Raw genomic sequence first — 22219 nt, 5'->3', positions numbered from 1 at the left:
ATGGAGCCTGCCTGGGATTCTCTCTCTCTCTCTCTCTCTCTCTCTCTGCCCCTCCTCCACTGTCTCTCAAAATAAATAAACTTAAAAAAAAATTTTTTTATGGGGTGCCTGGGTGGCTCAGTCGGTTGAGCATCCAACTTTGGCTCAGGTCATTATCTCTTGGTTTGAGTTTGAGCCCCATATCCAACTCTGTGCTGACAGCTCAGAGCTTGGAGCCTGCTTCGGATTCTGTGTGTGTGTCTATCTCTCTGCTCCTCCCCTGTTCGCACTCTGTCTCTCTCTCTCTCTCAAAAATAAACATTAAAAAAAATTTTTTTAGGGGTGCCTGGGTGGCTCAGTCAGTTGGGTGTCTGACTTCGGCTCAGGTCATGATCTCATGGCTGGTGGGTTCGAGCCCCGCGTTGGGCTCTTGGCTGACAGCTCAGAGCCTGGAACCTGCTTCGGATTCTGTATCTCTCTCTCTCTCTCTCTCTCTCTCTCTCTCTGCCCCTTCCCCAGTCGCACTCTGTCTCTCTTTTTTTTTTTTTAATTTTTTTAAACATTTATTTATTATTGAGAGACAGAGAGACACAGAGCGTGAGCAGGGGAGGGGTAGAGAGGGGGAGACACAGAATCCGAAGCAGGCTCCAGGCTCTGAGCTGTCAGCCCAGAGCCCGACGCAGGGCTCGAACTCACAAACTGCAAGATCATGACCTGAGCCAAAGTCGGTCGCCCAAGCAACTGAGCCACCCAGGCACCCCTCTGTCTGTCTTTTAAAAATAAATAAATATTTGAAAAATTTTTAATTGTTTTAAATAAAAAATAAAAAATGCATACGAAGCACCTACTGTATCATTCGGTATTTGGTAAGTGCTCAGGAAACATTTACTAGTATGATTAATCCTCCCCAATCCTATTAGAAATTCACTGTGTGATCTTGAGCAAGTCTCTTTCTCTGGGCTTCAGTTTCCTCATCTGTAAAATGGGAAAATAGTAACCACCCTAGCTCAGGAAAGAACAGTTAAAGTATCACCTATTACTACTATTACTACATGAGCAACCGTACAACAATCGAAAAGTGTGGAGTCTGGGGCCACATTGCCTGGTTTCCAATCCCAGCTCTACCCCCTACTTAGATTCCTTTACTGCTCTGTGCCTGTTTCCTCATACCTAAAATGGAGACAATGATGGCAACTAACCTCACAGGGTGGTTGTGAGGATTAAATAAATTAATGCAGGTAAAGTGCTTAGAACAGTGACTGGCACACAGTATTTTAAGTGTTGTGATTACTAAGCATACAGCACTTGGCACCTCAAGTGCTTGGGGCTTTGAAATCAGATAGACCTGCGTCTACATCCCACCCTCCTGGTGGTGTGACTTTGGACAAATCACCACCCTTCCCTGAACCTCAGCTTCCTCTTCTCTACAATGTAAGACGAGAACGACCCCTGCTTCCTTAAGGTACCATGATGCAGCAAAGTGCATATGCAGCCTGGCACAGGGTAGGTACTCATTCAAAGTGTTTCCCTCCTCTTTCCCTCTTGGTTCCTCTTAGCACTTCCCTCAATGGTGTGCTCTGTCCTTCTGACCCAGACCCACTTCGCTGCTTCTAAGAAATCCCATCGGGGCTAAGGCCACAACTACAAACTGCATGTTTTGGTGGGAAGAACCCTGGATTGGCAGTCGGAAAACCAGGGTTGGCTTGCTTCTTTTTGTAATGGAAGGACTCTGACATGCTGTTTCCAACGTGACCTTGGGCCGTGAGCTTTCTGTCTTTGGGCCTTGGGCTCCTCAGTTCTGTTCCATGATGAGGTTGTTGCCTTTTATTTACATCATGACATTCTGCAATCTTGTGATTTGGTGCCAAAGACCAAGGTTAGGGTTGAGCCTTAGTTGGGCTGGGGATGGAATGGGTGCTGTGGGACTAGTCCTGAGTACCCCCAACATGAGGTGACTTGTCAGAGGCAGGATATACCCTAGTGGCAAGTGGTGGGGGTTGGGGGTGGCTCTGCAGAGCTGAGATATCAGGTCCTCATTGGAAACCTGCTCAGGGAGTGCAGAACCAATCTGTCATCATCCATGTCGGCCCAGCTTTCCGGGGCTGCTCTGGGGGCCTGGTCCTGCTGGATGGGAGGTAGGGGGTGACGAGGGGACCTAGGCCATCCAGAGGCCTCATGCTTTATTCCCCCTCGCAAAGCCTGCTCCTAGTAAAGGACCAGGGAAACCCCCTCATACTCAAGTACACACAAATTTTAACAACTCAAAGCACATTTGCCCTTTTAAAGAGTTGTGTTTTGTTTTGTTTTTTTTTAATAGGGAGTTTTTTGAGATTCTTCCTCTCCCATCCCATTTGTGTTTTTCAATTGAGGAAAGTAACTAGCGCAACGCAGAATTAGGGACAAAGGAGAGCACCCGGCTTAAACAAAAAGTAGAGCCAAAGGTGGCATTTGCAGTATCAGGAGAAGGGCTGTAGACCTTTAAATACACCTACACAGGTCTACACTGAGGAGGGTTGTGGAGGAGGTCTCGACCTCCATCTCTATTAATGCAACAAATACGTAAACAAAGTTCACTAAGGGCCGCGCTTTGATTCCCTCCATTTTCCTGCATGCAGCCATCCGGGCTTGCCTCCCCAGGGCCTTGTTGTGATTTTGGACCAGCCACTTACAATCTCCCGACCCGTACAGTTTCCCCATCTGGACAAGGATTATATGCTCCCCTCCTCCCAGGACATATCAAACCTAATCGGGAAGGATTCGATTAGGCTAGATAAGAGCGTTAAGTCATCGGTCACGAGCCAGGCGAAATGACTAATGATGTCTACTCCTCTCCCGCCAAGTTAAAACCTCCCGGTGGCCCACACTCTCAGGATTGGTTCCGGGAGGGGCGTGGCCAGGTCACTGAAAGCCACGCCCCTAGACGTGGGGCAGCCTTCGCCGCGCCCAACCCTGCGGCCCAGGGAAGGGACCCAGCAATGACGTCTCATAACCACTCCCAGTGTAACCCTCCGCCAAGCGAGAAAGTAGTCCCCAACCCATAGCGGACTCCGTCACCCATACTTGGCGACATATAAAATCCTAGACTCTCTCCGGACTGGACTATGGTTCTGAGGCCTCAGGGCGACCTTCCGACACACCGGAAAGCGGTCTTTCTCTGGGTTGGCGTAGGAAGTAGTTCCGGCCTACGGTGGGCCGATGGGTCCCTCCGCAGCGGGGGAAAGAGGATGGCGACCTCGTCGATGCCGGAGTCGGAAAGAAGCACGGCTACGAAAGCGTCAGGTGAGCGTCTGGTAGAGTCAGGTCGCCCCACTGCACCCTGCCGCGAAGTGGGGCCAGAATACGGGGATAGCCGGCGGCGAGCTCCCGGGCCGGCGGGGCTGTCCGAACAGGGCCCCGGGGTCCCAGGCCCTTTAGTCGCTCTCGCACTTGCCTGAGCGGAAACCCGGCGCCGCCACAAGATGGCGTCGGGCCTGGAGCGCAGGCAGCGCCGGGGACAGCCCCGAGTCGCCAGGCCCCGGGACCGTCGCTGTCAGCCCCCTCCGCATGGGAACCAGGGGAGGGGGGGAGCGAGCCACTGACCCAGGGGGCCTGCGGGCTGTACCACCGACCCTGCACCCGGGGGGACTCGGGGGGCCGAAGGGCTGAACCACTGAGCCCGGACAGGGCTCTTAGAGCGAACCACGCTGCGGGAATCATGGAGGGGAGACGAGGAGGGTCAAGATTACCGGCCACTGACCATCCTCCTGGGGCTGGGGAAAGGCTCTAGACTGGGAGGCCAGGCTTCTCGGTCCTGTTTCCCCAAAGCTCCTGTCTCTGTACACGAGAAAGCCCCTCCCCGTCGGGGACTCCGTCATTGCACCTGCGAAATGGGCACACGGGTGCAGCTAGGTGGGCCGTGGTTGCCGGGGCCGGGAAGGAGGCCCACCTGTTCCAGCCCGGGTCACCTCTTCTGGCAGAGTGAAGGATCCAGACCCTGCGAGTCCCTGTCAGGCGGCCCCCCGAGCCGATGGAGGAGAACGAAGTGGAGAGCAGTAGCGACGCGGCTCCTGGGCCTGGCCGGCCCGAGGAGCCCTCTGAGAGCGGCTTGGGCGTGGGCACCTCTGAAGCCGTGTCGGCCGACAGCAGCGACGCCGCGGCCGCCCCGGGGCCGGCTGAGGCCGACGACTCTGGCGTGGGGCAGAGCTCCGACCGCGGCAGCAGCTCTCTGGTATGGACCGTGCTGGCCGGCGTGGGTGGAGGCAGGGACCGCAGGCAGCATGCCTGGCAGCCAAGGGCAGCAGTCAGAAAGGCTGGCTTGTAACTAATATTTGGTTTTGGTTTACTGTGTGTCAGGCACCATGCCAAGCCCCTAACATGGATTTTCTCATTTAAGCCTCATACCTTGTGTTGCATATCCCTCTTTTCCACATCTTACAGGGCACAGAGAGCAAGCCGACAGAGCCAAGGTTCAAATCTAAGCAGTGGCCTTACCCACTCCACTCTCTTCCTTCTTTGAGACGCAGGTGTCCTGGTTCAAGTCTTAACCTCTACCTCCGATTCACTGGGAGACCTCTTTGAGCCTCATTCTTCTGTCTGTAAAATGGAGCAGGAATGCCTGCCTCATAGAGAATACTCTTGGAAATGCTTTGTAAAACTGTCTCCTTCTGGCTCTGCCATTCCTGGCTTTGTGATCTTGGACATGCTACCCCACTTCTAGCTCTCAGTTTTCTCATCTGTAGAGTGGAAATGATAAATACACATGCCTCAATAGGGCTTTTGTGAGGATTAAATGAATTAGCATATACAGAGCAATAGAAACAGCACTCAGTAAATATTAGCCATTACCATTGTTATTATCTGCAAGATAATGATTTCCAGGACATCATATTGTGGAGCTGCACGATGATGGACCCCATTTTGGGGTCAGGATTTCATTAATTCAGCAGAGATGGGCCTACCATGTGCCCAGCTTGTGCTGGACCCGGGGGATACAGCAGGACACAAGACAGATGTGAGCCTGGCCTTAATGGAAAGTACCGTCTGACCTAGGACATATTACTCTAGAGTGAACCATAACGGAGGGGACACAGACAACTGCGGCACTGAGGACAGAGGGGTCCTACTTTGGCCTTGGGGGTCAGGGTTAACTTCCTAGAAGAGGTACCAAGTAAATGGTGGTGAGAAGGCTGGGCAGGAATTAGCCATGGTGCAATGCTGGGAAGCATTTCAGACAGAGGAAATAGCTAATTCAAAGGCCCAGTGAAAATAGCTCTGCCTGGTTGTTGTGTGGGTGTGGGGATTATGGGGCCTCTTACCTACCAGAGCCAGGGACCCTGAGACTTGTTCTTGTGTGGCTCTGTGACTGGAGGGCTTCTACTGGTCCTTTGTGGGGCTGACAGCGTGGATGCCTCTACTCACCGTGGCCAAGGGGTTCTATCTAGTGGGTGGCAACTGGCCCTGCTCCATCCGTGGCTCCTAAAATCCCTGTTTCCAATCACCCAGGAGGAAGTATCTGAGAGCAGCTCCAGCACAGACCCCCTGCCCCACGGCTACCTCCCTGATTCCTCTTCTGTGTCCCGTGGGCCAGTGGAGGGAGTGACAGGCGGCCCCCCAGCACTGGTGCACTCCAGCGCTCTCCCAGACGCCAACATGCTGGTGTCCGACTGCACGGCTTCTTCCTCGGACCTGGGCTCAGCCATTGACAAGATCATCGAGTCCACCATCGGGCCAGACCTAATCCCAAGTGAGTCAGGCAGAGGGCAGTAAGAGCTGACCCACAGGGGTCTTCCTGTGGGGTCCAGCAGAACCAACCATGCAAACTTGGACACATAACCCTGCCACTCTAAGCGTATGATGGGGGAACGGTAGCCTCTGTCTCGTAGTGGTAAGTGAGGTGAGGATTTAATAAGACAGTTCAGTGTAGTGCCTGGCATGGGCATGTGATAAACACTCAATAAATATAGAAATAATAATACTTAATTTGTACTGGAGTTCGTTCTAAGCACTTTACATATGGTAGCTCATTAGTCCCCCCAGTGACCCCAAAAAATCTGGACGCTATTATCATCCTCACAGTCGAGATGAGAGTTTTGAGGTACAGAGGACCCACTGCAACCAGCAGGTGTTGGGCCATGGGCTCAGACGGTCTGACTCCAGATTCTGTACTCGTGATTGACCACACTGTACCTTCTGTTGTTAATGGTGTAAAGGCCACAGTCTTCAAATAGTCCTGGGGTGGTGTGGAAAGCCAACCCTGAGAAAGTGGTGCAGGGGCTAGGCCTTGACCTTGGAGAAGTTTGGAGACAGGAAGGGAGACTCTCCAGGTTTAGTGGTCAAAGGTGGGGCAGCTGGGGTAGCCATGGCATCTGTGTGACCGTAGGCCAGCTCCTGGGCCAGCGTGTCATGCACACTAGACCTCCCAACAGCCCTGTTCTGGGTGGGGGCGTGGACAGGGGCAGGGCACAGATGAGGCTCAGGGGGGCAATGCAGCTGGTTCACAGTTGCATGGGTGAGCCAGAATGAATATGGGCGGTGACAGTTGTCATTGTCAGCTGGGGATCCCCTCCCCCCATCTCTGCCCAGGCTGCATCACCGTAACCAGTGCCGAGGATGGCGGAACCGAGACTGCCCGGTACCTGATCCTGCAGGGCCCGGACGATGGTGAGACCCCAGGCAGCAGATCCAGGGCGCCCTGCAGCGGGCGAGGGAGTTGGAGAGGGAGGCTCCGCCACAAACTCACTGTGTGATCCTAGCAGGTCGTCCTCTGCTCCGGGCCCTGGTTTCCCCACTGCCACTCTGGTGGGGGGGTTGGGTTCTAGGATCCCTGGGCCTGCCTGGGAGGGACAGCTGTTGCTCATGGCCAACCTTCCCCTCCACCCCCCTGCCCTCCGACTCCCTCACCCACCCACAGGTGCCCCCATGGCTTCGCCGATGTCCAGTTCCACCTTGGCCCACAGCCTGGCAGCCATCGAGGCCCTGGCTGACGGCCCCACGTCCACATGCCTAGAGCCCCCCGAGGAGGCGCGGGGGAGGCCCAGCTCCCCAGCACAGCCGCCCCCAAGCTCTGGTACCGAGGAGCCAGACCTGCAGAGCCTGGAGGCCATGATGGAAGTGGTGGTGGTACAGCAGTTCAAGTGCAAGATGTGCCAGTACCGGAGCAGCACCAAGGCCACGCTGCTGCGCCACATGCGGGAGCGGCACTTCCGACCAGGTGCGTTGACGGCGGCCTGCCTGGCTGGGGCTGTGCGGGTGGCGGGGGGGGGGTGGGGGGGTGCCGCCAGCCAGACGTGGCAAGCTTCTCTTCTCTTCACAGCAGCAGCAGCAACCGCAGCCGGTAAGAAGGGGCGTCTGGTAAGGAAGTGGGGTACCTCTGCCAAGACCCCAGACGAAGAGGGGCCAGAGGAGGAAGATGATGACGACATTGTCGACGCTGGTGCCATTGACGACCTAGAGGGTAGGCCACCTTAGCTCCCAGGAGTGCCGTCCCCATCCCCATCTACAAATACCGAATTCCCTCTGGCCCACATGGAGGACTGGGAAAGAGGAATTGGTACACATGTGTGCCTCCGGTATAAAACAGGAGTTGGGGCTCTGGGGTCAGGACCTCTGTGTGCGGCTGTGGAGACTGCACACTGAAAAAGAGCACCACCTTTAAGAGGGCCACGTTCACATTTGTCCAACAGAAATAGAATAAGCTGCATGTAAACTTCTTACGTAGCTTTGTAGCTATGCTTTAAAAAGTTAAACAAAAAAGATAAGATTAAGCTTTATCAGAATTATCAGTGGGTTGTTTTACTTTGCGTTTTTATACTAGTCTTCTGAAAGCCGGTATGTATTTTACACTTAATTATCTGTTACTGAAAAAAAAAAAAAATTACGTGTTAGTGTAGACAAGGCACAATTTCTCGGTCGTTGCATATGGCCAGTGGCTCCTGCACTGGATAGCATAGTCGTCACAGTTTATAGACTTCATTGTTTATTTCAGTTATCTTCTAACAATGGCTATGAAGTGTCTTAAGAAACGGGCACCTTTTTCTGATTTTCATAGTGGAGCTGCCTGAGTTGGCAGTGGGAGTCAGGAAAGGTGCAGAGAAAGGGGCTTGGAGAGAGGCACTCATAGTCAGCTAGTGGGAGGCCAGGAGGGCTTTTTGGAGGGAGGCATCACTGGTTGATAGGCTTGAAGGAGGAGTAGGCAGGGATGGGAAGTGGGCCTCTTCCTAGGGAAGTTGGGCCAGGGATTAGGGCTGAAAGGGCGGGTCTGGCACTGATGCCCACCTTTGCTTGCGGCCCCCACAGAGGACAGTGACTACAATCCGGCCGAGGATGAGCCCCGGGGCCGGCAGCTACGGCCCCAGCGCCCTACTCCCAGTACCCCAAGACCCCGAAGGAGACCTGGCCGGCCTCGGAAGCTGCCTCGCCTGGAGACCGCGGACCTCTCAGATGGTGAGAGTTGGTCACGTGGGGCCGTGTGGGGGGCTGAGGGATGGCCTCCTTCCCTGCTTGCTTCTGTGGAGCCCTGGGGACTGAGGGTGCCACTCAGGGCAGCACATACCAAGTCAGGGTGACCTGAAGGCTGCCTCATAAAGGGACGGCCCTCCGAGACCAAGCTTCAGAAACCCTGATAAGCAATATATCAGCTTTGTGACAGGGCCTCTCGGTGGTAAGATGTTGGAGCGTGGGAGAAGTTTGAATCTTTACAATTGAACTAAGAAGATAAGTTCTAAGTGTGATTACTGAAATGAGAACAAGTCTGAGGGCTGAAACTGTCCAAGAAACACTGGCTTGGAGCATTACAGGCTGGGGACTAGAAAGCACGATCATGGCCATGAATGGCCCCACCACCTACTGGCTGTGTGACTCAGAGTGTGTTATTTTGCCTCTCGAATCCCCTGTTCCCTTGTTAGGAATGGAGGTGATAGCATCTGGCTTTTCGGGATCGCTTTAAGGGGTAAACATACACACACGAAAACACATGATAACTGTTTTTGTATGTGCTGTATAGGGGAGATTGTTACACATTTTCAGTGTCTTTTTTAAGAATAGCGTCTTATTAAGGTCTGTATGGGAAGGCACACACATCCTAAGTGCAAGGCTTAGGGAATTTTCACAAGATGAATGCACCTGTGTAGCTGAGCATCCCAATCAAGAAGCAGGATGTTGCCAGCATTGTCTATGTCACTTTTAATTTTTAAAACATTGCATTGGAATACAATGGATGTTTTTGAATAGGTAGCACATTCAGACTGTTCAGACTTCAAAAGTTTAGGAGTGCGTGCAGTGATGCTCTGTCTTCTCTCTTCCTCCCATCTGCCCTCCGGCCACCCGGCCTCCCTAAAGAAAGCCAATGTTAAAGTACTGCTGTCGTTCCCAGACCCTAGAATGTTCCCATGAGGTCACTAGAGCAGCACTTATCGTCTCCATCTGACAGATTTTGGAAAATGAGACTCAGAGAGGCGCGAGGAGGCACCGAAGTCTGGTGTCAGAGCTGAGCTGGCACGCGGGTCTCTTGACGGGGAGGTCGCCAGCTCTCTTGCTGCTGCCGCAGACCGTCCTGTTTAAGTTGTGCCGTCTAGCAGCCTGTCAGTTGCAGGAGGGGCCTGTGTCCACCCTGCCCTCTGACGCGGGCTGCCTGCGTCTGTCCCACGGCCTGACGTGCCCATCAGTGGTCTGTGACAGTGGTTGAAGGAAGTATTTTGGCTGGCCTCTGGCATGCCTGTCCACGTCTGTCCTGGTGCATCCGTGGCTGATTTGCCACCATGTGTGTGACAGGTGTGGAAGGAGAGCCTCTAGTGAGTTCCCAGAGCGGACAGAGCCCACCAGAGCCTCAGGATCCCGAGGCACCCAGCTCCTCCGGCCCGGGATGCCTGGTTGCCCTGGGCAAGGCCGATAGGGGCCCCGTGGAACCTGGCGTGAGCCAGTCGGATGCAGAGAACGCAGCCCCCTCTTGCCAGGATGAGCCTGATGCCCCACCCCGCCGCCGGGGCCGACCCTCCAGGCGCTTCCTCGGCAAGAAATACCGCAAGTATGTGGAGTAGAGATGAGGGTAGGGGGAGACAGCCCGGCGGCCCCGGCCCAGCCACACCTCTTCCCAACACCCTCCTGGCAGGTATTATTACAAGTCACCCAAACCGCTCCTGAGGCCCTTCCTGTGCCGCATCTGCGGCTCCCGCTTCCTGTCCCATGAGGACCTGCGCTTCCACGTCAACTCCCACGAGGCCGGGGACCCCCAGCTCTTCAAGTGCCTGCAGTGCAGCTATCGCTCCCGCCGCTGGTCCTCGCTCAAGGTGCGCGGCGGGGAAGGGCAGGCGCGGCACAGGACCAACGTGAAGGTGCCAGGAGGGAGTGGAGTTGACGGGTCGTTCGCTGGCACCTTCTGCCCCTTCGCAGGGCACGTGCCTGGCCGCTGCCGTGCTGAAGGAGCTGAGGGGGGAGCCGCGGGCACTTCCGCAGGCTGCACGCGGCATAGTGGCGTCACATCTTCAGGGGGGCTGTTCACGCCGCAGCCAGCACTGACGTGCCTGTTCACCACACGCACTGGCAGATGGCAGGGAAACGGGCTTTCCCTGATTCTGTGTGTTAGAAAGTTTTCCGGTAGGTGGCCGTCAGGTGTCTCAAGAAAGGGGCTCTTTTTTTTATCATTTACCCAAAAGCGCCAGTGGGCTTGCTGTGACCCTGAGCCGTTTTTATCCAGTACCCGGGCCTGGCAGGCAGGCACGCACGCTCGGGTTCCAGGCTTGCGCAGCCTGGAGAGGCTGTAGGTATCGATAGTGCCATTTTACTGACCCAGGAAACCGTGGCTTGGCCAAAGTGAGGCAGAGAATTGGCCGCTGTGGGGAGTGGGGGCCACCTGAAGCACAGCTGGTCAAAGCCCCTGTGCTTTCTGCACGCGGTAGTTCCTCCCCAGACAGGGCCCCGTGACCTGGAAGTTGTTCTCCGGAGCCCTAACGGGGCTGGGCTGTGCCGCTTGGGTTTGGGGCTCCAAGCTCCACTGTTCACAGGGTCACTGTGGGACCCCAGCATGTCCCTTCCCTGTGAGCCTCAGTTTCTGCCTCCGTCAGATGGTGAGCTGGCACAGGGCCTGGTGCCAAGTAGGTGCCCGTGTTGGGGAGAGTCCCCAGCCCTCACAGGCTCTTCGGCCCTTCCTGCACTCGTTCTGGGAGCAGCTCTGAGGCTGTGGGCACAGGTTGGCAGGGAGGGGGAAGCCAGCCCCAGCCCACTGTTCTCTTGCCTCTGTCCTAGGAGCACATGTTCAATCACGTGGGCAGTAAGCCCTACAAGTGTGGCGAGTGCAGCTATGCCAGCGTCTACCGGAAGGACGTGGCCCGGCATGCAGCCGTGCACAGCCGAGACCGGTCAGTGTGCGTGGGTGGGGTGGGCCAGGGCAGGAAGCAGAGGCCCAGCGTGACCACATTCCCCTTTTACTGAGCACCTGCTCTGGGCCACACTATTCACAGCACGTCACAGACCTGTGAAAGATAAGGCCGTTCATCCCAGCTCATGTGGCTCAGAGCAGTAGCAGGGCCTGAAGGGTTCTTGTTCCGTCTCTTCCCTGCTATGAGCTTTGTAAGATGGGGACAGTCATTGTTGAGGGGATTAAAGGAGCTCAGTAAATGATCTAAAGATCTTGTAGTCTCCCGACTCTCAGCACTGACAGAGCAGACATGGGACAGATGGGTGGAGGAAAATCCTTAGGGGCCCTGTGATTGCTCACTACGTTGTCGTTAGATCTACAGCTTTGGGAAGGAGTTCACTCTGCTTAGGGTGGTACGTGAGCAGAGGTCAGATACAGGAATTCAGGAGAAAAGCGACTTTCAAATTGTGCTTGTGGGAAAGGTTGCTCTCCATGATGCTAATGGGTTTTCTCAAGAAAAGGGGAGAGCGGAAGTAAGATTAGAGACACCAGGTTGAACACCTGCTTTGCCAGCTCTTTTCTACAGGACTTCTCAGGGCCTTTAAAATGCACGTGTAGGGGCGCCTGGGTGGCGCAGTCGGTTAAGCGTCCGACTTCAGCCAGGTCACGATCTCGCGGTCCGTGAGTTCGAGCCCCGCGTCGGGCTCTGGGCTGATAGCTCGGAGCCTGGAGCCTGTTTCCGATTCTGTGTCTCCCTCTCTCTGACCCTCCCCCGTTCATGCTCTGTCTCTCTCTGTCCCAAAAATAAATAAAAAACGTTGAAAAAAAAAAATTTAAAAAAAAAAAAATAAAATGCACGTGTATTTTGTGACAGGAAGAAAGCACCATTCTAGAATTTGTTTACAGCGTGCCTCTTAGCATTTCCTAGCAAACTCCACTTGGGGAAGCCCTATTCTGAGAGAAGGGCTTGGCTGGGCAGAAGGGACACTCAGGGCTGAGACGGTCCGGTCAATGTGAGAGAGTTTGTGGTGGGGTTGGGGAAGCAGTGGTCTAACCTCTATGCCTTTCTTCCTCAGGAAGAAGAGGCCAGATCCGGTGAGTCTGGGGCCTGTCCTGGGAAGGGAGCCTGCTTGAGGGCTGCTTATCAGGTGGGGGCAGGAGGTGAGGTCTCCCCCTCTCTCCTCCCCTTCTCTCTTCATCTGGTCCCGTCTTGTCCCTTCCCAGACTCCGAAGCTGAGCTCCTTCCCGTGCCCTGTGTGTGGCCGTGTGTACCCCATGCAGAAGAGACTCACACAGCACATGAAGACACACAGCACTGAGAAGCCCCACATGTGTGACAAGGTGGGTGGGGCCAAGGGCTGGGGGCAGGGGCTCAGGGTCTCCCTGGGCAATCTCCCATCTCTAACTCACCCAACCCCTCACAGTGTGGAAAGTCTTTTAAGAAGCGCTACACCTTTAAGATGCACCTGCTCACACATATCCAGGCTGTCGCCAACCGCAGGTATATCCCTAAGGAGGCCCCTGGGGCTGGAGCACCCCACCCGACCCCACCACTGAGCTTTCCTCCAACCACCTCCAGGTTCAAGTGCGAGTTCTGTGAATTTGTTTGTGAGGACAAGAAGGCACTGCTGAACCACCAGCTGTCCCACGTCAGCGACAAGCCATTCAAATGCAGCTTTTGCCCCTACCGCACCTTCCGAGAGGACTTCCTGCTCTCCCATGTGGCTGTTAAGCACACAGGTCAGGCCAGCCCCACCCTGGCCTGAGGGCAAGTTGGTGAGCCCTCCACTTGCCATGCCCCTAGGCGGCAGGCTCGGCTCTGTCCTCTTCCTCCCCCTCGGCAGCCAGCCAGCCAGCCAGCCGGGCTTCTCAGGTATCAGGACATCCCCTCTGAGGTGTCACCCGCTCTCTTGAGCTAAGCCAGCTCTTCTCTGTGTGGCCAAGGGCTAACTTGCTATGAGAGGGAGTCAGAGCACCTACCATGTGGTGGTTGCCAAAGTGAGTTCTGTTTGTGTCTGGAGCCCTGTCTGTACTGGCGCTGGGTGCTGGGGAAGAGGTGTTTCTGGAGGCCCCAGTCTCACACGTGAAGTAGGAGAAGCAGCGTCACATGCTCGGCCCACAGAAGGCGGACAGAACAGTTGGTTCTTTCTCCTCCTTGCGCGCAGCCCTCTGATGGGCACGCTAGAGATGAGACACCGTGGTGGGCCAGATCCCTGTCTACCCGGGAGGGATGGTTCGTAGGAGAAGTGTGTGGTCACCTGACATGAAAATAAGACGCTCCTGGGAAGGCTGGGAGTGCCGGAGGTGGGCCTGGTTCCTCTCTGTCCTGGCCCAGCAGATCGGGCAGCGGCATGTGTTGGGAGCGAAGCCCCAGCAGTGAATCCCTCAGAGGGGTCTTTGGGACCACGGAAGGCTTCCCGGAGAGGGTGGGGAAGCCTAAGCGTCCCTTCCCGTGTGCCTGCAGGGGCCAAGCCCTTCGCCTGTGAGTACTGCCATTTCAGCACCCGGCACAAGAAGAACCTCCGCCTGCATGTGCGGTGCCGGCACGCAAGCAGCTTCGAGGAGTGGGGGCGGCGCCACCCTGAGGAGCCCCCTTCCCGCCGTCGCCCCTTCTTCTCTCTGCAGCAGATCGAGGAGCTGAAGCAGCAGCACAGCGCGGCCCCCGGGCCACCCGCCAGCTCCCCAGGGCCTCCTGAGGTAAGCTCCGCCAAGCAGGCAGCAGATAGAAGGGACTGGGGAGCATGGGCCAGGATGACCGTGTCCTGTCACCCCTCCAGTCCCTGGCATCCTCATTTACACATTGAGGTGACAAAATGGCCCCAGCTTCTCCAGTTGAGCAGATGGGGTCACAAACATGTCAGCCCTAAGCTCAGAGTGGGCGTGGCTTTCCAGTGCTAGTAATAGAGAATGGAAATATGAGTTTAATTGTGGCAATAGTTCATTTTTCTCTTGCATAAAAGAAGTCCAAAGGTTAGCAGTTTAGAGCTAGTTTGGCAGCTCTGTGGTCAGTCATCAGGGACCAAGTTCTCTCAGTATTTTTCCCCAGTCATCCTAGGCATACGACTTTCATCTTTGTGGTTGCCTCATGGTCCAGCATAGCTGCAGGAGCTCCAGCCTTCTAGCCACATCCCAGGCAAGAAGCAGGAGGAAGGGATGGGAGAAGGGCAGAAAGGAAGCCTGCCATCTCTCCCATCTGTCTTCCTCGTGAACTTAACCGGAAACTCCTGCTTAGCCACAAAGCCACGCTTTACCTAGCTGCAAGGCAGGCTGAGAAGTATAGTCTCATAGCTGAGTATACCACCTACTCTTTTTGTGCCCCAGAAGATGGACCACTGCGAAGTGCTGGTAGAACACAGCCTCTAGTGTCAGTCTTGTGTTCAGACCCCAGTTCTGCTACTTACTCACTGTGGGGTCTTAAGCAGTCGCTTCATTTCTCTGAGCCTCAGTCAGTTCATCTGTGGCACCGAGCTGATAAATACCTGGCATTGTAGTTGTGTGAAGATGAGACATGCCGGCAGATGTGAAGTGCCTGACACAGAGGAGGTGCTTGGTAACCAGTGCTCGAATCTGAGCTGCCCCCTCTCAGGTTTGGCCACACACCCCCCCCCCGCAGATTCCCCCAGAGGCAGCACCTTTCCAGGCACCTGAGACCCCCCCACTGCTCTGTTCCGACACCCTTGGTGGCGCCACCATCATCTACCAGCAAGGTGAGCCCTGGGGGAGCGGGGCAGGGGCGGGGCACGTGCGGGGGCTGGAGGAGGGAGAGAGGGGGCCCCGGCCCATCCTAAGGCTCAGGTCTCACCCGACCCAGGAGCTGAGGAGTCAACGGCAATGGCCACGCAGACGGCCTTGGATCTGCTGCTGAACATGAGTGCTCAGCGGGAGCTGGGGGGCACAGCCCTGCAGGTGAGCTGCCCGGGGCCGCCGCCTCCCCCGTGCCGCCACCTTAGGCGCCCGCTGTGCACTGGACACTGGGAGGGGCGGAGGGTGGTGAGGCAGACTTGCCCTGCCCTCGGGGTGCGCCCAGTTAACCGGGAGACGGTCCACTGAAACCCTGTGGGCAAACACAGAGGAGGGGGACCCACTGTGCCAGGGAGGTCAGAGGGGCTTCCGCTCAGCTCCAGTCACCAGCGGCCTCTGCCAGGCTGAGCGGTAAGCGCTGCTCTCGTGGCTTCTGGGGTGTCCCGCTGGTTCAGGTCTCCTAGCTCTGCGGCCGCCCTGTACTGCAGGTCCCGGCCAGCTTCTCATCCAGCCTAGCACCCTCGTTCCGCGACACCCCCTCCCACAGCCCGGAGGCTCCCAAGGCTCCCTCCCCTCTAGCCTGTCTTAGCCCTGAACCTCATGCCCAGCAGACCCCCTGCCCCCAGCTCATCATCTTCACTTCTGCTGCCTTCTGGCCGCCTGGGGTCACCCTTCCACTACCCCTGCCCTGCCCGCACTGCATACCCCACACTCCTCTAAGGTAGGGAGAGGTTTGTTATCGGTCTCCCAGCCTCTCGAAAAGATGTAGAATGTGTGTTGAGATGATAAATTCCAGGAACTGGGAGCAATGATGTGCTTCCAGGGGCTGGAGGGCAGACAGAACTCTGTGGAGGTGGGGAGCCTGGTGCTGGGCCTGGGGACCTCCGTAGGGTTTCATTATGCCTTTGGGGGTGTTTGGAAGTTCTACGTTTTTAGTTAGTTAAATCAGTCTTTCATGGTTTTTGCCTTTGATATCATCCCTAGAAAGGCCTGTAATCACCCCAAGATTATATAAACATTCGTATATTCTTAGGGTTTCTTTCTGCTTAGGGTTTCATTTTTTTACACTTAAATCTTTACTCCACCTGGAATTTATTTTTGGTGTATACAGAAAGGTAGGGGACTCGCTTTTTTTTTTTTCCCCAAAAGTTGTACAGTGTAGTATATCAAATCTTCCCCTGTGGTTGGAAATGTCTGCTTTATCATGTTCTAGATTCCCATATATATAGGAGCCCATTTCTATACAAGTTCTGTTTTATTGCTGTCTGTTGTTCTCATGCCAGTTTTTTTTTTTTTTTTAATCTGATTACAAAAACATATGTTAGACCAAAATGACCATTAGGAAATGTTCTATACAGAAAGTGAAAGTCCTGAACACCCCCCCCCCCCCCCCCCCCCCCCCCCCCCCCCCCCCCCCCGCCAGCGGCAAATAGGCATGTCTCCAGTTTGGACCAGGTACACGCTAACATGGAGACATTGTTTCTAAAAAAGATGGGATCACACAATTCATGCTCATCAACACCTCTGCTTTTGCTTGCTCGGGAGTGTGTGAGGCGTGGTCTGGCCGGCACACAGAGTCCTCTCTGTTACTGTTCCCATTTCACATCCCCAGGCCACTACACCTTAGAGATGCTGTGAGCGCGTGAGCGCGTTCGGTCCTATATTGCTTGGGTTTCCAGCTTTTTGTCAATCAGGGCAATGCTTTAGTGCACATTTCAGGTGGTCCTAAAACATTCTTTAGTTGTAAAAAAAAAAAGCCTCCTAGAAGTAGAATCGGTGGGTCTGAAGGTGTGAAGCCTCATAAAAAGACAGTTTATGTGACCACCTCTCGAACTGCGCTCCCTTCCACCCTTGCCAACGCTTGGGTATCCCGAGCTTTAGAAATGTCTTCCGCATGGCAGAAGTATGTTTCATGGTTTTGGTTTTTTTTATATATAATTTTATAACCGTAAAGGAGTTTGAACTATGTTCGTAGACCATTTTATTTTCTGACTTGTGTCCTGTATCTGTTTTTCTATTGTTGGTGTTTTTAGCGTCACTTTGCAGGAGCTCTTTGCAGATGAGGGAGACTCCCCTTTTCTCGTATTTATTGTTAAATACCCCCTCCCCCCATTTCTTCGTTTTCTAATTGCAGTTTATGGTTTGTTTTGCTGTAGGCTTTAGCATCTTTTTCTGTCATGATTATAGAAAAATCTTCCCACCCCAGATCATAAAATATTCATCCACATTTTCTTTTCATATACTTAGAGTTTTATTACATTTCGGTCTTTAATCTATTTGAAGCAGGCTCTGGAGCAAGATGTGAGGTCAAGCTTTTTTCTTCTTAAATGGTTTGCTAGCTGTCCCTTTACCAGGATTTCTCAATCTTGGCCTTTTGTGCCAGATAGTTCTTCGTCGTGGGGGCTATCCTGTGCGTTGTGGGGTTGTCAGCTGCATCCCTGCAGATAACTCCTGGGTGCCAGGACCACCCCTCTTCCGATTATGACCACCAAAGAATGTCTCCAGATGTTGCCCGACGCCCAGGGAGGGCAGGGTTGCTCTCCCCGGGTCTTGTTTCTTTGCAGGTGCCAGGCAGGGCTGGGAGAGCCAGGGGGTGTGTTTTAGATCACACAGTGGGGTTTGTACAAATGAGTGGTGGTGGCACGGGCCCTGGCCAGTGTGGGTGAGCTGTGAGGCCCTGCGTGCCAGCCTCTGTACCTGCTTGTAACACCCTCTGGTTCCCTCACAGGTGGCCGTGGTGAAGTCGGAGGACGTGGAGGCAGGGTTAGCCTCCCCTGGCGAGCAGCCTTCCCCGGCAGGTGCCGCTCCCCAAGTGGTCACCCTCCACGTGGCAGAGCCGGGGAGCAGCCTGGCAGCAGAGAGTCAGCTGGGTGCCCCCGACCTGCCCCAGATCACCCTGGCACCCGGTCCATTTGGTGGGACTGGCTACAGTGTCATCACAGCACCCCCTATGGAGGAGGGGACATCGGCTCCTGGCACACCTTACAGGTGAGACCTGCTGCCCGCAAGACCCCCTTCAGCCATTTATAAGGTGTGCTGGGAGGTGCCAGAGAAGGGCTCTGCCTGCTCGAGCTTAGTTGGCAGGAGGCAAAAATCCTAATCCATACCATGTGATTAGCCATCGGAGCCTCTCTTGTTAGGAGGTTGGAAGCTACTATTTCTTGGTCTCTTAGATGTTCCAGGCACTAGACCTAAACACCTAAACATTTGGTGCACTCACCAAAACCATTCTCGTGAGATCCAGGTGTCCCTCATCTCACAGGTGAGGAAATAGGCCAGGGACATGGAATAACTTACCTAAGGTCAGATATGTAGTGAGGAGTCGAACTTTGGGTTCCAAAACCATGTGCTCTTTGTTCTGGGTGATCCCTGAACACACCTGGGTGATTCCAGTTCTGACCTCCAGAGCCAGCTCAGGCTCCTTGCCGGCATTGGAGGCCTGACAGCTGCCCTGTGTCCTCCACACCCAGCAAGTTCAGGGCAGAAAGACTGTGTGCTCGCTGCACTCCTGGGCAGCCTAAGAAAGCCCTTAATCCAAGCACCAAAGTACCACAGTGTGTGGCTGGGGTGGAAAGCAGGACCCCTGGGCTGGCGGCAGGCAGCCCAGTCTCCACATCTGCCCTCCACTCTCGGCCCCTGCTTGCCTCCCATGCTGGCCCACCCGCTGCCGCACTCGGCCAGACCCGGGCTGGAGCGCTGGGCTTCGCTGCCTCACCGCCATCACCCCTCAGTTGATGACCTGCTCGGGGAAAGAGGACTCCTGTGGCCTTCCATCCCCTCCTAGAACCCCACCTCACTCCTCCCCCCACTCGGTGCCCACAGCGAGGAGCCCCCAGGGGAGGCAGCCCAGGCCGTGGTCGTGAGCGACACCCTGAAAGAAGCTGGCACCCACTACATCATGGCAGCCGATGGGACGCAGCTGCACCACATTGAGGTGAGGCTTGGGGTGGCTGACCCCGCCCCCACTCCCCGTCAGTCCCCCCTCCCCCCCCCATCCTCCCCAGTCCGTCACGCGCCCCCATCTGTCTACAGCTGACTGCAGATGGTTCCATCTCCTTCCCGAGTCCGGATTCGCTGGCCCCTGGAGCCAAGTGGCCGCTGCTGCAGTGTGGGGGGCTGCCCAGAGATGGCCCTGAGCCCCCATCTCCAGCCAGGACCCACCGGGTGGGAGACCCCCAGGGCTCTGCCTCCCCACCTCCTGCAGCCAGCAAAGCCCCGGGCCTGGTAGTACCCCCCTCACCGCCACCTGCAGGCACGGCATCATCAAAGAAGTTTTCCTGCAAGATCTGTGCCGAGGCCTTCCCTGGCCGAGCAGAGATGGAGAGTCACAAACGAGCCCACGCCGGGCCTAGTGCCTTCAAGTGCCCCGACTGCCCCTTCAGTGCCCGCCAGTGGCCCGAGGTCCGGGTAGGTGCTGCCCCCTGGTGCTCATCTGGCCACTTGTTTGTGTAACAGACTTGAACCGAACATGGCAAGCCGGGCCCGCTGTCCCCCTCTGGGGTCGGAGAGGACTCTGAGGCCTCAGCATTGAGGGAGCTCTGTCTGGTGGGGAAGCAGACCAGATGGTGTGACTAATGCCCCACGGTGTCCCCAGCGTGAACAGAATGCATACGGCGGAGCAGAGACAAACCGGGAACAGGTCGTGTGGACTCGGGGTGCTGGCAACCACCAGGCTGGGCCCGTAGGGGCACAGGCACGGGCACGGCAGCACCAGGCACGTTTAGGGAAACACAAGGCCTCTAGAATAGGGAACGCACACGGTACGAGGAAGGCGGTGGAGACAACATGGAGAAGGCGAGGAGGGAGCAGTTCCGGGTAGGAGGCGGGGGTCCCTTTTGAGGACCACCAGTTTTCACTGCCACCATGCACCAGATCCTCACAGCAGCTCAGTGAGGGGAGCAGGGCCTAGAACCCTAGAACACCAGGGCTGGAGGAGACCTCCAGGGAGGGGTTCCTTCATCTGAACCTGTACCTTACGTGACATGGCGGTAACCTGAATCTAAGCAGGGACACGACTTCCTAAGTGACCTAATGGCGGGGCCTGTGGCTTTGCCCTCTCTTGGCACACAGCAGCACCAGGTCTTGGTCTCGTTTGTACTTGTCACCCAGTTCTTCCATCTGAGGGCAGACTCCCCAACAGTTGTCTCGGTGGGAGGCTGCTTGTCCTCACCTGGCCAGTGCCCCTGACTCTGCTTCTGCTCCAGGCCCACATGGCACAGCACTCGAGCCTGCGGCCCCACCAGTGCAGCCAGTGCAGCTTTGCCTCCAAGAACAAGAAGGACCTGCGGCGACACATGCTGACCCACACCAACGAGAAGCCTTTTGCGTGCCATCTCTGCGGGCAGCGGTGAGGCCGGGGACAGGTGGGGAGGGGCTGCTGGGCACGCGTTGACGGGACTGCCCTGAGCCTTCTTCCCTCCCCCCCAGTTTCAACCGGAATGGGCATCTCAAGTTCCATATCCAGCGGCTGCACAGTCCTGATGGGAGAAAGGCGGGGACACCTACTGCCCGGACGCCAGGCCGGACCCCCACCCAGACCATCATCCTGAACAGTGATGATGACACGCTGGCCACGCTGCACAGTGAGCCGCCCCTGGGAGACCAGGGTGGGTGCTGGGGCACCTCAGGTTTCCCTGGATCCGTGGTGTGAGCACCCTCTCTTCTCTGCCCAGCTGCACTCCAGTCCGGTCATGGGGTCCTGGGGCCAGAGCGGCTACAGCAGGCACTGGGCCAGGAACACATCATTGTCGCCCAAGAGCAGACAGTGACCAATCAGGTGAGAGCCTGGATTGGGGCCCTGCTGTCAAGTCACAGGCTGGGGCGGGGGCACACAGAGCTGAGGCTAGAGCTGACTTGGTCCTGGCAGGAAGAAGCCACCTATATCCAAGAGATCACCACAGCTGATGGCCAGACAGTACAGCATCTGGTTACCTCTGACAACCAGGTGAGCACCTGCTCAGCCAGGAGAGCCCGCCCTGCCCCTCCCCCAGACTCCACTCTGGGGAGGACCAGTACTTCCCCAACCACTCCACCCAGGGTCTGTGTGGCTGCCATCGTTGATGGTGGGTGTCCCTGGCCCCCTGCTCAATCTTCCTGGTTCAGCAGGGCCCCCAGCGCCTGCCTCTTCTCCGCCCTTCTCCAGGTACAATACATCATCTCCCAGGACGGAGTCCAGCACCTGCTCCCCCAGGAATATGTCGTGGTTCCAGAGGGCCATCACATCCAGGTGGGCCAGGCCTGGGCAGGGATGGGAATGAGGGGAGGGGTGGACAGCCTCTTCAATCACCAGATCGGCTTCCTCTCTCCAGGTACAGGAAGGCCAGATCACACACATCCAGTATGAACAGGGGGCCCCGTTCCTCCAGGAGTCCCAGGTAGGACCTTTGGGGAATCGTGCAGAGTTGGGGCACAGGCAGTACTCCTCCAAGGCCACATCTCACTGGCTTCTCCCCTCTAGATCCAGTATGTGCCCGTGTCCCCAGGCCAGCAGCTTGTCACACAGGCCCAACTGGAGGCGGCAGCACACTCAGCAGTCACAGGTATGGGGTGGGACCCTGAAAACCATGGGGACCCAGGCCCAGCTTCTGGGGCCTCAGGCTCACCGTCCTTTCCCCTCCCCTGGCAGCGGTGGCCGATGCTGCTATGGCCCAAGCCCAGGGCCTGTTTGGCACAGAAGAGGCAGTGCCTGAACACATCCAACAGCTGCAGCACCAGGGCATCGAGTACGACGTCATCACCCTGACCGATGACTGAGCCCCAAGGGCCCAACGCAGACCGTGGATATTGGGGCCAGCCATGTTAGGGGTGGGGGGACCCAGTGGGACTCACCTCCCTCTTCCACCTAGGGTCTCCAGACACTGGGCAGCCAGCATCCTGTCACTCTAAGAGAGCCAGACCTGTGCTGCTGGCTTTAGGGGACAGCCATGGGCCCCAGCCAGGACATGCTGGGTGCCCTAGCCTGCAGGCAGGCTTTGGGGAGAAAAATTTATTTTTGTTTGGATGGACCCACTGGCCCCTCAGTCTCAATAAAGGGACCAGAGTCCAGTCCTGACCATCTTACTTTGTCGGCAAGGACTTGGGAAACAGAGAGGAAGAGCCTGTCACAGCTCCCAGGAGCTGCCAAGCCCCACAGTGCGGCCTGCCCGGCCTCTCAAAGTGCAGTGGCCCGAC

The 22219-nt window shown here is 56.1% G+C and overlaps 1 protein-coding gene across 3 annotated transcripts; it reads left to right on the top strand.

Annotated features, from left to right (window-relative positions):
• The first annotated feature begins 2877 nt into the window (after nt 1–2877).
• Nucleotides 2878–22093, top strand: ZNF335 (zinc finger protein 335). Of its 3 annotated transcripts, none has more exons than XM_058685809.1 (28): nt 2878–3258; nt 3936–4186; nt 5461–5701; nt 6541–6618; nt 6869–7168; nt 7271–7411; nt 8254–8400; nt 9727–9979; nt 10064–10241; nt 11197–11309; nt 12385–12403; nt 12533–12649; nt 12733–12809; nt 12888–13048; nt 13773–14005; nt 14922–15015; nt 15120–15214; nt 17778–18037; nt 18872–18983; nt 19082–19456; nt 20254–20396; nt 20477–20631; nt 20722–20825; nt 20916–20993; nt 21192–21275; nt 21358–21423; nt 21507–21588; nt 21675–22093. In XM_058685809.1, the coding sequence occupies exons 2-28, from the start codon at nt 3986–3988 to the stop codon at nt 21800–21802; spliced, it is 4035 nt and encodes a 1344-aa protein (XP_058541792.1). In that variant the 5' UTR covers nt 2878–3258; nt 3936–3985; the 3' UTR covers nt 21803–22093. The 3 variants fall into 3 exon arrangements, with proteins under 3 accessions (XP_058541792.1, XP_058541790.1, XP_058541791.1); XM_058685807.1 differs by having other exon boundaries at nt 7268–7411; XM_058685808.1 differs by lacking the exon at nt 2878–3258 and having other exon boundaries at nt 3499–4186; nt 7268–7411.
• The last annotated feature ends 126 nt before the right edge of the window (nt 22094–22219 follow it).

Source organism: Neofelis nebulosa, chromosome 9 (assembly GCF_028018385.1).
Source record: "Neofelis nebulosa isolate mNeoNeb1 chromosome 9, mNeoNeb1.pri, whole genome shotgun sequence".
Classification (NCBI taxonomy): Eukaryota; Metazoa; Chordata; class Mammalia; order Carnivora; family Felidae; genus Neofelis; species Neofelis nebulosa.
This window is presented reverse-complemented; position numbering and strand designations above follow the sequence as displayed.

Coding starts and splice junctions, on each gene's coding strand:
- ZNF335 (XM_058685807.1), top strand. CDS start 3,986: ATGGAGGAGAACGAAGTGGAGAGCAGTAGCGACGCGGCTCCTGGGCCT. Junction 4,187..5,460: donor ACCGCGGCAGCAGCTCTCTG/GTATGGACCGTG, acceptor CCAATCACCCAG/GAGGAAGTATCTGAGAGCAG. Junction 5,702..6,540: donor CGGGCCAGACCTAATCCCAA/GTGAGTCAGGCA, acceptor ATCTCTGCCCAG/GCTGCATCACCGTAACCAGT.